This window comes from Lycorma delicatula, chromosome 10 (genome assembly GCF_047948215.1).
Source record: "Lycorma delicatula isolate Av1 chromosome 10, ASM4794821v1, whole genome shotgun sequence".
Classification (NCBI taxonomy): Eukaryota; Metazoa; Arthropoda; class Insecta; order Hemiptera; family Fulgoridae; genus Lycorma; species Lycorma delicatula.
Window position 1 is genome coordinate 73,198,740 of NC_134464.1, and position 15,337 is coordinate 73,214,076.

The following is a 15,337-nucleotide window of genomic DNA, read 5'->3' on the forward strand; positions in this document are numbered from 1 at the left end:
TTTAATTTACAACATTCTATTAAGTCAAAAACCTAATCAGGATATACAGAATATGTTAACTGCATGATTGAACGACAACGATACAAATAAGTGGTCAGATGGATTAATCGTCTCCAATGTTAAAGAATAACATAACTTTTATAAGTGACCGTAGCTTAAGTTTGGCTTAAATTTAAACTTCCTTTTTTACTAGGGTTTCTCGTAATTTATTTACTTTATAGTTCCGTATTGGAAGATTTTTTACTTTTATTTCTTGTTTCGACACCACCAGAGCTTATCTATTCTTGTCAAAATATACCGGCGAAAGTCAGAATAAGCAAATATTTCGTTCTTTCACCGACGTATTTGGTGTCTGTCGACATTCACCGGAGAATATTGATGTTCTCTAATTTCAGTTTTTCACGATAACATATCAAGTTACAATAAATTTGAAAATATGGTATATTAAATGTATACATTACCAAGTTCAGTAAGGGTTTTTTGTATTTCACTTTGTCTGGCTAATCTGCATAGCAACTTCAATGAACCTTTTATGGACAGATAATGGTTAGTTTCCAGTAAATTTATTAAAACTTCAAAACCACCTATTAATATAAAGAATAAATAAAATTAAATGGAAATTAATCTGTAACAATTAATATAAATTAATTATTTTAATTTTATCATAAAATATATTAATAATTATATTTATTAAATTTGTATTTGTCATATATTTTCCTATTCTTTCACTTTTTTTGTTAAATTCTCTTAAATTTCTTTACGAATTCTTTATTCAAATTGAAATATGATATCTTTATTTCTAATTCTGTCTCCAGTAAAAATTTATTACATTGATTTTCACCAGATAGATAATCTTCTGTATCTAGGATTGCATCTTGACCATTACTTATCATGGATAAAGAATATAAGCTACAATAAGCTGTAGTATATGGCATTCAAATAAAGAATTCATTTGCTAACTCTAATCATCAACTCTAAAATACCTCTTCCTGTCAAACTGTCCGGAAAATATTTAACAACAAGTTCATAAAATAAAGTATTATTGAATATGCGAATTTACGTTCAAATTATCAAAACGTTTTAACAACCAACCAATATTTTTAGCACTTAACCTGTTTGACAAGAATTCAGTCTTCGTAAGATTACAGCGATTCTATATTTGCAATCGGTTTTTGAATTGATTATTTTTGTAATTAAAAATTTATAAACAGTTGCTTTTCATCTATCACAACCACAAATTAAAAATTATTGAAATTTTTTTATTTTGGGTAAAAAATGGTTTCGCTTAACATTGCCCGGACTTAACACATAAAAAAAAAATAAAAAACTTAAACTATGCAACGCAAACATAACAATTTTAAAATTTAACTAATAACAATAAAATATAACGAGATCCGAGATGAATGTAAAGGCCCCTTCTCGGAAAAAAGAGTTATTAAAGAACTAAAATAAAAATCATAATTATAACTACATTAAAAACTGTTCAATACTAGTTCAAAATATATCCACGAGTAAAACAAAAATAGAATCAAAAATGATTGTTTCACATAACAAAAACAATATGAAATTCTATGTATAATATTAATTCGTTGTAAAAATAACAACAACCCAACTAAAACTTTCTAATCATTGCCCAGGATTCGGTGAATGTTTCTAGGCATTTAAATTTTAGGCGTAAAACCGCATAACATATAAAATTCACAAAAATGTGGCCCAGTCAAGCGGCAGTAGTATCATACGCATAGTGGCGCGTTTTCTACTTAAGATGCCCGTGAGCAGCTCTGATATATCCTAATCACAATCGGCAGAGCACCACTTCTCGGCAAATGTTTTGCATGATGAGTCCCATGGCAACACAGTATCTTGTCACTTTGCTCGAAGATGGTGTTTTACCCTAAAAATTAATGTTTATTAAAATCGGTATGGATTTTAATCCGTAAAAAATCCAAGCTGGACGGAAGAAGAAGAAAACAACAGATTAAAAGAATTAAAACCTTCTAGGAAAAGAAAAAAGTCAAAACTTTGTAAACGTGGTAGTGGTCAGAAAAAAAGGCGGAAGGCTACAAGCGTCTTTAGCAGCAGAATTTGCACGTTCATTACCTGTAATTCCCACGTGGTTAGGGATACAGTAAAAACTAACTTGTGTGCTGTAATGTTTCAACGCGGCGATTGCATTGTAGATTTCGGTGATGATAGGATATCTAGAATAAAAATCTTCTAAAGCTTGAAATCTACAACACAAGTCGCTACAAATAAGGTTATCGCGGTATTTAGTGTTAATGATATTCAAAGCCTTATTGATAGCTGGCAGTTCAGCGGTAAAGACACTTGTATAATATTAGGTAGACAAAACATATAAGTTCTTCCATTAACAATAAATACGCAACCTATGGTATAATTCCATTTTGATCTATTTTTGTACACTACTGCTCCTGGGTTTGTTTTGAAGAGAAATTTGTAAAACAATTGCTGAAAGACAAAAGTAGTTGATTTTTTATTATATATTCTAAGATCAGTATTAACATTTCTGGGGTTAGTTCTTGGAGAATACGAACAGGGATAAGACAGAAAATTAGAAGGTGTGTCTAAATTTAAAAGATGCAGTAAACGCTGGGTGCAAACTCCAACAGGTGCTCTATAACGTGGATATTCCTCGTCATACAGCACGTTAGGATCGCAAGGACTGCGTTAAAAACCGGGAGCTTCGGTTGTCCTTTAAGCCTGGTAGAGTAAGATGCTAAAAACTGGTATAATCCAAAGTAATGAATGGCTCATCGCAGTCAAAAAGTATGCTTCAAAAACGACTTGATCTGAAGACACCTGTAGCAAGACAAGGAAAATATGATGTACAGCATCCAGCATCTTAAGCGGGGTATGGCGCGCTGAAAAGTAGACGATACAACCGTAATTAAAACGGGAACAAACTAAGAAGTAATAAATACGCAATACATGTGTGTTGCGTTTTTATTACTTCACACACTAATTGGGGAGCTGTTCTACCATAATTAGTGTTTCTAAGGACTGGCAGCTTATATAGAAGATTGGATCATTTTGTTTTTAATTATTTGATGTTTTTGACCCACGTAAGACGGCTATCAAAAGGTATATCTAAAATTATTGAAACTGTAACATACTTTATCCTATCAACTTGTGTGTACCTATTTCACTGCAGTATTATATATGTATTCTAATCCAGTCCAACTAAAGGTCATTTGTACGAAGATCTGTGTGTGTGTCGGTCCCCCTTAACGCAGCACCGATATATACCGGTCACAAGCGGAAATACCCGATTCGTTAATACATGTCTCGTTGTGATCAGATGTATACTTTTTCATTATTTTATATCGATATATCGCATACATACATACATATATATATATATATATATATATATATAGATTAATATTTTTATTTATTTATGCGATTATTTTCTTCATAAAATAATGAACTGTAACCAAAAAATAGGCACCGGAGTGTACCAATCACTAGCGTAAAATCTCGATTCGTTAGTACCAATTTCTAGAGTTAAATTTCTAATTAAACTTTCGTTATATCAATTTTCATCATTCAAAAAAATATATATTTACACAATCGGTAATCAATTTTGGATACCTAATATTCCCATTCAGAGACGCCGCCCACCAGGCAACCCGATCGGAGAGCCTAGCTGCGGAGGGCGAGCCTACGGCACGCCTCTGTAGCTATTAGTAATCTAAATGAATGAAAACATTTTAGTAATCTGGGTAAATATTTGTTACTATTATTATGGTATAATCTTATGTTAAGTCATTATTTTGGTTGCGTTTTACTACCTTATTCCATATGTCACTGAATGTCTGGTTTCATAATACCATATCTTAATCAGACTTCATAAATGTTCAGTTAATATTAAACTAATTGTTACACTGCAAATACAAGAAAGATTAGTTTCAACGGAACTTATTATTTTCAATTAAAGGAAATAAGATAATATCGTAAAGTAAATTTAAGTATGCATTTTAAATCGCACTTGAATCCTGCAGAATCACGGAAGAACTGATCGAGAATTATTACTAATTATAATACTACCCATGTTCACAACGGGATTTGTTGTTAATTTTAATCCTTGAGAATTTTCTTCATTTAGATATGAAATGACAGTTTTTGAGGTATTACTCTTATCTCATATTTTTTTGAAAAAAAATTGTTCTAGGTTATATGAATAAATTTTTTCCGTTATATATTAAGTATAATGATGTCAGTATTATCTTGTGAGGTCTGAAATCTTTTCCAGCTTATTTCTAATACATTTTGCTTACTACTTATAGAAAGTAAGGTTCTACCACCTCTAACAATAAAATGAAAAAAGTTACCGTAGGTGTATTTTGAAAAAGTCAATTTTATAAAAGTTCTCTTAAAGCAATTCTTCATCGTATTTATTTTTTAAATCTACATGTTTGAAAAAGTAGAATAAATCACAAGAGTATAATAAAAGTAAAGTATAAAAAATATTATTTTTCTTATATCTTAAAAAACTGAATGAATTTCTCACTTTTACTTTAGTTATTCATATACTTTTTTCTGAATTTGAAAACAATTTAATTTGAAGAGTAGAATACAGTTAACTAATTTGTAGTATATATATATATATATATATATATATATATATATATATATATATATCGTACCTAGAATACGATATATGTACATATTATAATAATATAATAAAGGATTAAAAGAATGAAAAGATATAAAATTAAAATTATATTTAAAAAAATAATAACGCTCAAATTGTTTAAAAAACATTACATAACATCTACAACTAGACATTGACTTTTTTTTGTTAAATAATAGTCACTTGATATTTAAGAAATAAATTTTATATATTTAACTAATAAGTAAAAGAAAAAATAGTTTTGGTCAAAATAATGAAAACTTTGCAGCAGATGAAAGATACGGATGTGAAAACTGGATCCAGAAATCGAAACGTCAAAATAAAATGCGTAGCCCTTTGATGACATCCGGGGTCTTATCTGATTAGAAGGAAGACCCAGCAGCACATATAGAAGAATTAACAGGAATAGCCCAAAAACAGAACTGCGGGTATCCTTTACAAAGACGAAAATCACGACGAATATCAAATCATTCATATAAAAGACAATAGGTACTAAACACTGAAAGATAAATGTCACTAACTACTTTAAATAGTTATTGTAAGCAGAACAGGAATAGATAAATCGTCAGTTGAAAATAAAACATTAAAATATGAGAAGCTTAGATTTATTACCAAAACCATGTCCATCATTATAGAAAAAAATCCACCAAAGATCGCGAAATTAAGACATTATATAACTGTAGCAATGTTATATGGTACTGAAACATTATTATAATACAATCGATCCTAGGAAAAATTACTCATGAACGAAAGAAGCTTACGAAGGAAAATCCATGGTCCAATGGTAACAGAAGTAGGATGCAGATTGAAATATAATAAGATCTACCAAAATTAAGAGAACCAAGAAACAACGATAAGGAAAAAAAGTTAAATTCTTTGGGAATTGTGATCAGGATGGTCCCAAACAAACTAAATAAATAAGTCTTTGACTAGCTGTGAAGAATAATCTACAATATAAAACTTCTTGTAGCATTTTATATGTAAAATACTTCGTCTGTAAGTTACGGTTAGTGTAAAATTTCACTCGGATTACAGCTATCCCAGTAAAATAAAGTCGTAATGAAATTATTAGGACGTAATTTAGAGACAGAATTGGATGGGTTTTCACCTGAAAATTGAATAAAATAGATCCTAGTACCGTATCGCAGTAGTTTTTGAGAAATCTGGGTTGAAAACCCATAAATTTGGGTAAAAAACCTGGTTGTCTGTTTGCCGCACAATAGCTATTAAATAGTTAATAAACACATAAAAATTTAAAAATAAACATGTAAAAAATTTATTTATGAACAAAGTTCTGTAAGATAAGTTGAATAAAACAAAGAAACGTAAGAAAAATTCGTTAAACGTTAATTCGAAAAAAATCAATAAATTCGTAATTAGAAAAAACGTTAAAATACGTCATTAAAATATATGGAAATAAAATTTTCAAATCAACAATTCTGCAGAAGATGGTGTTGTGTAAGTATACAGTTTTCTTTTTTGTCCTGTTTGGCCTCCGGTAATTACCGTTCAGATAATACCTCAGAGAGGATGATATGTAAATGAAGTGTAGTCTTGTACAGTCGACCATTCCTGAGATGTGTGGTTAATTGAAACCCAGCCACTAAAAGAACACCGGTATTCACGATCTAGTTTTCAAATCCGGGTAAAAATAACTGACTTTACTAGGACTTGAACGCTGGAACTTTCGACTTCCAAATCAACTGATTTTAGAAGACGCGTTCACCACTAGACCAACCCGGTGGTGTGTAAATATATACTGAAATTCATCTATATCTCAATTCGTTCCTAAAAGACAGATTCTTATTGAAGAAACAAAATGGCGAAACACGGAAAAACTGAAAGTGAATTAAGATAAATTGTTAAGAGAAACGTTTTACTTTATTTAATGCCCCTGACTTGGACTCCGAAATTTAACGCAGGATTACATGAGAAAGCTTACCCTTGAGTTGACGTTGATATTACATGAATTTGTTGAACTATAACTCAATATTGTGTCTAATCCCGGTTTTTCTTATTATGCTTCTGAAGGAAACCCCCATTACTCGTTCGATTCTTTGGATGTTCGTACCAATCTCAAATTTCATGGAATTTGAGATTGATGGAAAGTATAATTGATAGTAACATACGAGTATCCAACACCGTTTCAAGCTCTTAAATAGGATAAGCTTTCCAGCAATCCGACACAATCGCAGAACCCGGAACAACTTTAACGATTTTCAAAAGTACTCCTGAATGACCGGGAACTTGAACCAAGGTGAATGTGAGATATTTTCTTTCCTAAATGTCCAAAAATTCATTGTTGTGGCTTGACCTTTGTAGTATTGTTCATCATTTTGGTAAATACTTTCGTTAACTTTAAATATTACATTATGTAGCTTATTGTATTCTCCCTCTTTTGGGGTGTTGTTAACTCAACACTTCGCGCGTGTACAACTATAATCAACAAACGTATTCTTGTTCATGCTGAATTGACGCAAGAAAATTTTTTCCGCCAAAAGAAAAAAAAAAACAATTTGTTCACTAGTAAACGGAACTTTTCTTACATCTATGGATAAGATTATTTTCATTTGATACCGTCATGAAAATATAACTTCATCGTGATTAACTTGGGAGTTCGGCCTTTAACGTCATACATCCATCCTAACCCCCCTACTGGAAGAACCCCACCTTGTGACGATCCCGGTCACCGTACCACCGCCTTCGTTCCTAAAAGTGATAGGCTGTACTATCTTAGGTCGACTTTTAGACCCTCTAAACTTGATTACACAACAAAGTCATCGGTTTGGCCTATGTCAGGATGCCACCGATGCAAATTGCTTTGGCAGACATTTTCAACAGTGTATTTTATACGACCTAGTATTGCCTTCGTATGACTTCTTCCATCCACAACCACCTACCATAACGTACAACCATCAACTATCAAATTAACGATTCGCGGAACCGCGATCTCCGCGCCTTTCTCTAACCCCAAATATTTCACACAAAAACTCTTCCTATATGTAACTTCAATTATACTGTGCATTCAGAAAAACCTAAAATTTACTATCCTTATACAAAAAAAAAAAAAACAAGTTTTGAACGCAACAACTTTATCCTACAATTCAATTTACTTAGCACTCTTGATGTACTTATAAATTAAGAAAACAGATTAAAAATTCAAGTCAATAACGTCTTTGTGATAAGTATTTGTTTAATTTTAATGAAATTGATTGCAATCACAAAGCTAAGAATTAATAGTTTAGTTGATAGGAATGAAGTCACTTAGTCACAAAAATATGTATAATTTAAAAAGCGAAAAAAATATTTACAATAAAAAAAAATAAGAAAGCAAATACTTTGATATGCAAAACAATTTGAAAACCATAAGGAAATTTCCAATTGATTGGAGTTTACATTTTCATTCCAATAATTATATTGTAATATTTTCGGTACGACTTATTTACTGAAGAACGAAATAAGTCTCTCGAAGGAATATTTTATACAAAATATAACGGATATGTTATTAACGGTATCTCTCATTAACGGTACGTTATAACTGTTAATTAATTATTAAAAACTAATTATTAAAAACTTTGATATTCTTTTATATTATTAATTAGTTTAGTAATCCAAACTAAATAAATTTGTTAAATAATTAGCAAAATGATAAAATAATTTCGTAATTTTGGGCAATTTTTGTCATTTATGACGTTTTTTTTTCACAACAATGATTATTAATGACTTCCAAATAATGGGATTGTGTACCAACCTAACTCCAATTAATGGAAAAGTTTCTAAAATTAATAAAGATACTTTAAAAATTTTTGAACCGCTTTAAAACCTATTAAATGAAAAATATATTATTAAACATTCTTCATAATTTAAATAATACTATATTTTAAAATACAAAAATTTTTGCCTTTGTATTTTTTATAGTCCGCTATTATCTGTCATAATGGGTTATATTCGAACAATTCTTTTTATTTTTTATTTTTATTTTTATTTTTTTTATAATACAATCTAAAAATGGTGTTATAGATGAAGAAGAGGAAGTTGAGGAGGATGAAATGGGAGAAACAATACTGAGATCTGAATTTAAGAGAGCATTAAAAGATTTAAATGGCAGAAAGGCTCCTGGAATAGACGGAATACCTGTAGAATTACTGCGCAGTGCAGGTGAGGAAGCGATTGATAGATTATACAAACTGGTGTGTAATATTTATGAAAATGGGGAATTTCCGTCAGACTTCAAAAAAAGTGTTATAGTCATGATACCAAAGAAAGCAGGGGCAGATAAATGTGAAGAATACAGAACAATTAGTTTAACTAGTCATGCATCAAAAATCTTAACTAGAATTTTATACAGAAGAATTGAGAGGAGAGTGGAAGAAGTGTTAGGAGAAGACCAATTTGGTTTCAGGAAAAGTATAGGGACAAGGGAAGCAATTTTAGGCCTCAGATTAATAGTAGAAGGAAGATTAAAGAAAAACAAACCAACATACTTGGCGTTTATAGACATAGAAAAGGCATTCGACAACATAGACTGGAATAAAATGTTCAGCATTTCAAAAAAATTAGGGTTCAAATACAGAGATAGAAGAACAATTGCTAACATGTACAGGAACCAAACAGCAACAGTAACAATTGAAGAACATAAGAAAGAAGCCGTAATAAGAAAGGGAGTCTGACATGGATGTTCCCTATCTCTGCTACTTTTTAATCTTTACATGGAACTAGCAGTTAATGATGTTAAAGAACAATTTAGATTCGGAGTAACAGTACAAGGTGAAAAGATAAAGATGCTACGATTTGCTGATATAGTAATTCTAGCCGAGAGTAAAAAGGATTTAGAAGAAACAATGAACGGCATAGATGAAGTCCTACGCAAGAACTATCGCATGAAAATAAACAAGAACAAAACAAAAGTAATGAAATGTAGTAAAAATAACAAAGATGGACCACTGAATGTGAAAATAGGAGGAGAAAAAATTATGGAGGTAGAAGAATTTTGTTATTTGGGAAGTAGAATTACTAAAGATGGACGAAGCAGGAGCGATATAAAATGCCGAATAGCACAAGCTAAACGAGCCTTCAGTAAGAAATATAATTTGTTTACATCAAAAATTAATTTAAATGTCATTTTTGAAAGTGTATGTTTGAAGTGTCGCTTTATATGGAAGTGAACTTGGACAATCGGAGTATCTGAGAAGAAAAGTTTAGAAGCTTTTGAAATGTGGTGCTATAGGAGTATGTTAAAAATCAAGATGGGTGGATAAAGTGACAAATGAAGAGGTATTGCGGCAAATAGATGAAGAAAGAAGCATTTGGAAAAATATAGTTAAAAAAGAGACAGACTTATAGGCCACATACTAAGGCATCCTGGAATAGTCGCTTTAATATCGGAAGGAAAAAATTGTGTAGGCAGGTCACGTTTGGAATATGTAAAACAAATTGTTAGGGATGTAGGATGTAGAGGGTATACTGAAATGAAACGACTAGCACTAGATAGGGAATCTTGGAGAGCTGCATCAAACCAGTCAAATGACTGAAGACAAAAAAAAAAAAAAAATTACAGTCTTCAACCAAAAAAGAGGTCCAATCACTCGGTACTTTATATTAAATACATATTTTTGTTAAAATGCATCCTATTTGTGCGGGATAGGTACAATGATATGGAAGATCACGGTAAGAATAGTGGTGGAATGGGGAAAGCTGTTTATTGCCTGCACATTTCAGTCTCTGTCAGGGTTGCGTAATTGTGTGTTGTTTATTAAAATGCGGTTAATTGTTAAAGAAAGTGTAACCATGCCGGAAGCTTATTTAGAGACAAAATCTCACTTGTGTGTAGGCGAAAGTTAAGAAATTTGAAAACGATGCACCAATAAAAAATTATTCATAAGTTAGTTAAAAAATTTCGTGAAACAGGTTTGTTGCTACAGTAGAAACGTGCCTGACACAGGACATTTTTAACGTCGCAGGACGTACACAGCATTAAAGGGCAAAGATCTCTTTAGATTTTTGCGGAGATTAAGCCGGGAAAAGAAAAAATTCACTAGGTTCAGTCCTCTATACAGTGAAGAGAAGCTGAAATGTTACATGTATTGAACGAAGATTTTCCATGGGCTACTAATACTGATTATGCTAAAAGTGTTCACTACTGTCAATGGTTCAAGAACTTCATTAGAGGCAATACTGGAATTTTAGATCAAATGTTTTTTTACAGATGAAGCGTAGTTACACCATGGTGGTGGTCAACAGTTGCCGGACGTTTTTTCCTTTCCTCTCAAGGCCCAATCCACGATCCCGTATAACACGGCCTTGAGGGTGCCAGTTGCCTCTACTCCCCTGGTAGGCTATGCCAGACCCGGCTATGCCGTTCCTGACAGCACCTCCTAGTGGCTGGGTCTCGGTCTTTTAGTAAGCGCCTGCCTCTAATCCGTGGTCCCCTACCAGGGCCCCAGACCGGGTCTCTGTCTTTCTTTTCCCCACCTAAGGACCCCAGGAGTCCCCGTTCAATCATTGAAGGTGGGACGCTGGAGCATTCCACCCCTCCTGAACGGGGCTGTCCTCCCTGCCCTAACGCTAACACCACTCACCCATCTTCCACTTCTTCAGTTGCCGTAATTGGGTACTGAAAACCCGCACATTTTCTTCGAATCTTCCCTAACCCACAAAAAATTGGCGTAGTTTGCAATTTCAAGACGACGAATAATAGGACCCTCGTTTTATAAAAAACTTTGGGTGCCTACCAAGAAATTATCCAACAGTTCATAGCCTTACTGCAAGAAATGAGCGCGACTGCTAGTTGCAACAGAGGATAGCGCCATTTACCATTCAGCTCGCTCTACTGTGGAGATGCTACAGGATTTTTTTCGGTAGAAGAATCATTTGTGAAGGATTGTGCCCCCCTCCAAGATCCCCTAATCTGACTAATCCAGCCAGACTTCTTTCTGTGGGTTTACTTAAAATGAATTGTTTATAGGAGCATTCCGCACAGACTGCAGGAATTGAGGTCAAAAATTATCGAAGCAATTCAGGAAATGAACAGCGTACAGCTAACATGAGTACCCGGGGTCATATTCAAAATGTTCAAACGTGCATAGAAGTGAATGGAAATCATTTTCAGCATCTTCTGTAAATAATCGTATAAGTTTCTGCCAATAAATTATTATTTGTGGACTAAACTAAGTGATTGGCCTTTTAAGTTGAAGCTGTGAGTATAAAAAACTTTTAGCGTATCTTTTTTAAAAATTTTATCCCCAACAAATTCGAATATAAAGTTTCTTTCAATGGATGTATTCATCCAGGAGATGTATTAAAGGTTTTTCTAAGCATAACGAATACATTAAAAATCCTATTCCATATACTACCATACGATAGTGTATGTATTATTAATGAATATATATTTTACTTACCGATATCACGAATCCCCATTTGTACCCATACATCATTCATGTTGTAATCATCTACGTACGCTAGACAAAGAGCAGTGGCCATTTGATCAGCAGTTTTAATAAATTTAACAAATTTTTGTACTTGCCAATATTCAGACGGAATATCTTCATTCGGATCACTAGGTTGTAATTTAACAATATCGTCTTCATCCGAATCACATTCTTGACAAAAATTGGCTTCAACAACTTCAACATAAACAGTACGTGTTATATCAGATGCCTTTTGAATTTCTGAAGATGATTTCTCAAGCACTTCTTTACTGTTATCCTCTGATAACATATCTGCTGCAATAGCTGTTTGTGTTTGTTCCTCTTGTTTCGGTATCTCCGCTTCTACGGAATCCACATTTTTTAAAGATTGTAATGTGTCTGGATCCATATGCAATATGATTCCAGCTAAAAAAAATAATAAATTAAAAGTAGCATAAAAACTTATTTATTCTGTTATCGTTAATCATGCTTAGTTATTTATAGCTTCATTTTGAAATTTCATGAATAAATGTGATAATAAATTTCAAATTTCTGGGAACATTTACGTCATAATTTTGCCACTTTTTCGAAATCACAGAGCCAATTTTTTTAAAAAAAAAGGTAATTATTTATTTGAGGTGCCTCACCACGAAATCACAAAAAAGACATCAAATCGTTGTAAAATCTTTTGAAATGTATTTTTTGATGGAAATGAGTGTCGTAAAAGTAGATATTTGAATATTGATACACTCTATAATGCAGATTCTTTATAGAATTTTTTGAGTTTTCTTTATAGAATTTACAGTGTTCAGTAAGTAAATACAGTGAACTACAATGAATGAAAAGAAAGTAAAAATTTGAATTTACACTTATTGAATTCTCTCAGTCGGTTGATAAAGTGAGAATTTTTTTATAATCATGGCATTTTACAAATGCAATGGATGGATGGACAAAGGCGATGTCCATCGTGTAATAACGAAATTAAGCTGAATGAAGAACGACACATTTTCCGTTGTAGAAAACGCCTTCTTGTACTTAACAAACAATGAAATTTTAAAAGTAAACAGAGTAACGTAGCCATTTCGCAATACGCCGATACATGGTTAGCCACAGCTAGGTTAGAATCACCTGTTAATTTAACGTTTCTCCATAATATGGTGTGTAATAAAGCCACTTCGGCAATATATGTTATGTAGTGAGCTAAATTTATCGTCTATTATTGTGGTAGATTGGAGCAATTATTTTCAGGAAATTTGTTTTAAATATTTGTATACTAATTCGAAAAAAGTTGTAGGAGTAGGCAAAGTTGTAGAAATCGATGAAGCCAAAATCGGTAAATGAAAATATAAACGCGGCAGAATTATAAATGGAAATTGGATATTTGGTGGAATACAACGAGACACTAAAGAAGTTTTCACGGTTCCAATACCATCACGTGATAAGGAAATTTTGCTCCGTATATAAAGGACTGTGTGCACCCAGGTACTACAATTATTAGTGACTGTTGGAAATCTTATGATTGTATACAAACAGGAGGCTTCAAACACTTAACTATGAATCATACATACAATTTTATAGATCCGGACACTGGGGCACAGACGCAGACAATCGAACGTCAATGGAAGGAAGTAGGAAGCAATGTGCCGCGTTATGGAAATTCCAAACACAATTTCCACGGACCATGGCCGAATTTTTATTTAAAAGGTAGCATTGTGGTTATAAAAGACGATTTCAGCATTTATGGCGAATTATAAGTGAGATACACATTGATTCGGCAAGTCGCGTGTGTGATGATTCTGCAAAAGTATCATCGCAATCTGATTCATATTAACAATTTCTAATTTATTTTCATGTTTATATCTTTAAATATAATGTTTCACTACGATATATATATTTATTTTCATTGTTATTTGTATCACTATGTAAATTTTTACTAATTTTCTATTTTCCGACAACCAAAATATATCATTAATGAATAAATATTAATTTTGAATGAATCTGATATGTTTTTTTTTTGTGATTCGGGGTGAGGCACCTCAACTAAATAATTACAAAAAAAAAATTAACTTAATACTGTAAAATAGCTTTTTTTAAAATACTTAATTAAAAATATGATGGTAAAATAGAGGTAAAATTATACATTCACAGAAAATATTTTTATTGAAAAAATAAAACTTTCATTTAGGCAATACAAAATACAACTTTTTTTTCAGTCTTTGAACAACGATTTGTCTCGTTAAACTTGACTAGGGAGTATACGTTCAGTTTGGTGAGATTATATTTATAATTTCTCTGTAAATTGTAAAATTTTTATTAATCTAAAAAAATGAAAATTACGTAACCGTACTTAAAAAAAATTGAAAAATGGGCTGTCGGATTCCAAAAAAGAACCATTATTTCAGTCATCATTATTACCACTGAAACACCACATTTTGTGTTATATTTTTATTCTCTATGAATATAGCTTGGAAATTCTTATAGCATGTCAGATTCCATTGGCTTATAATATAAATTTAAAAAATGATGTAGCCTTTCAAAAAATAACATATCACTACCGTTAAAAGGAAGAAAAAAAGTGCCAAATTGGTTTCTCGCTTACCTTTTACCCGTATATATATTTTTATACAATTTTTTATTTGAGAGTCAGGTCAATAGGACATGAAAAAAAAATCACTCAAAAATTAGAAACCTAAAAGAAAATTTCAAAATGTACTTGATATTTAGACTTATTTAGACAGACTTTTTCAGTAAAATACAAAAAAATTCAGTGTTTTAGAGACCTCATTTACTCTCAAAATGCTGTTCCTATTTTCTTAGATGTTCATTATATTAACAAACAGAAAGCAACCTAATGGCTTTCTATTTAATGAAAAGAACAATAAAATGATTTTTCAGTAAGGAAAAAACAGGGTTGAAAACATCTGATAACTAAATACCTGATGAAATGAGACGATATGTTTTTCCAACATGAGCTCTGCCCTTTGGGTATTTCATATGTAAAGGATCGATAGACATTTTTTACAGTAAAATAATATACACAAGTATATTAATTATTTATTTCACTAGGATAATATTGAAAAATAAAACTTTCAATTAACGCTTAGTAAATAAAATTCACTTAATACTTGATTAAAAATAAACAATGTAAATGTATCACAAAATTAAAATTATTAATAAAACCCGCGATTGTTAATATAGAACGGTAAGTAACAAACTATACTGTATATATAAGTAACATATGAAAAGAATAAATAAATTTCGGTTAATAAATTTAATA

At 31.6% G+C, this 15,337-nt stretch overlaps 1 protein-coding gene across 1 annotated transcript in view; it reads right to left on the reverse strand.

Moving 5' to 3' along the window:
* Nucleotides 1-15,075, reverse strand: part of LOC142330885 (armadillo repeat-containing protein gudu-like) — a 46,008-nt gene extending 30,933 nt beyond the window's left edge. Inside the window, exons 1-2 of the mRNA XM_075376352.1 lie at nt 14,997-15,075; nt 12,052-12,486 (exon numbers count right to left, since the gene is read on the reverse strand). Of these exons, the coding sequence (XP_075232467.1) occupies nt 12,052-12,486; nt 14,997-15,075 (514 nt within the window). The remainder of the gene's footprint in view (nt 1-12,051; nt 12,487-14,996) is intronic.
* Nucleotides 15,076-15,337: the final 262 nt, after the last annotated feature.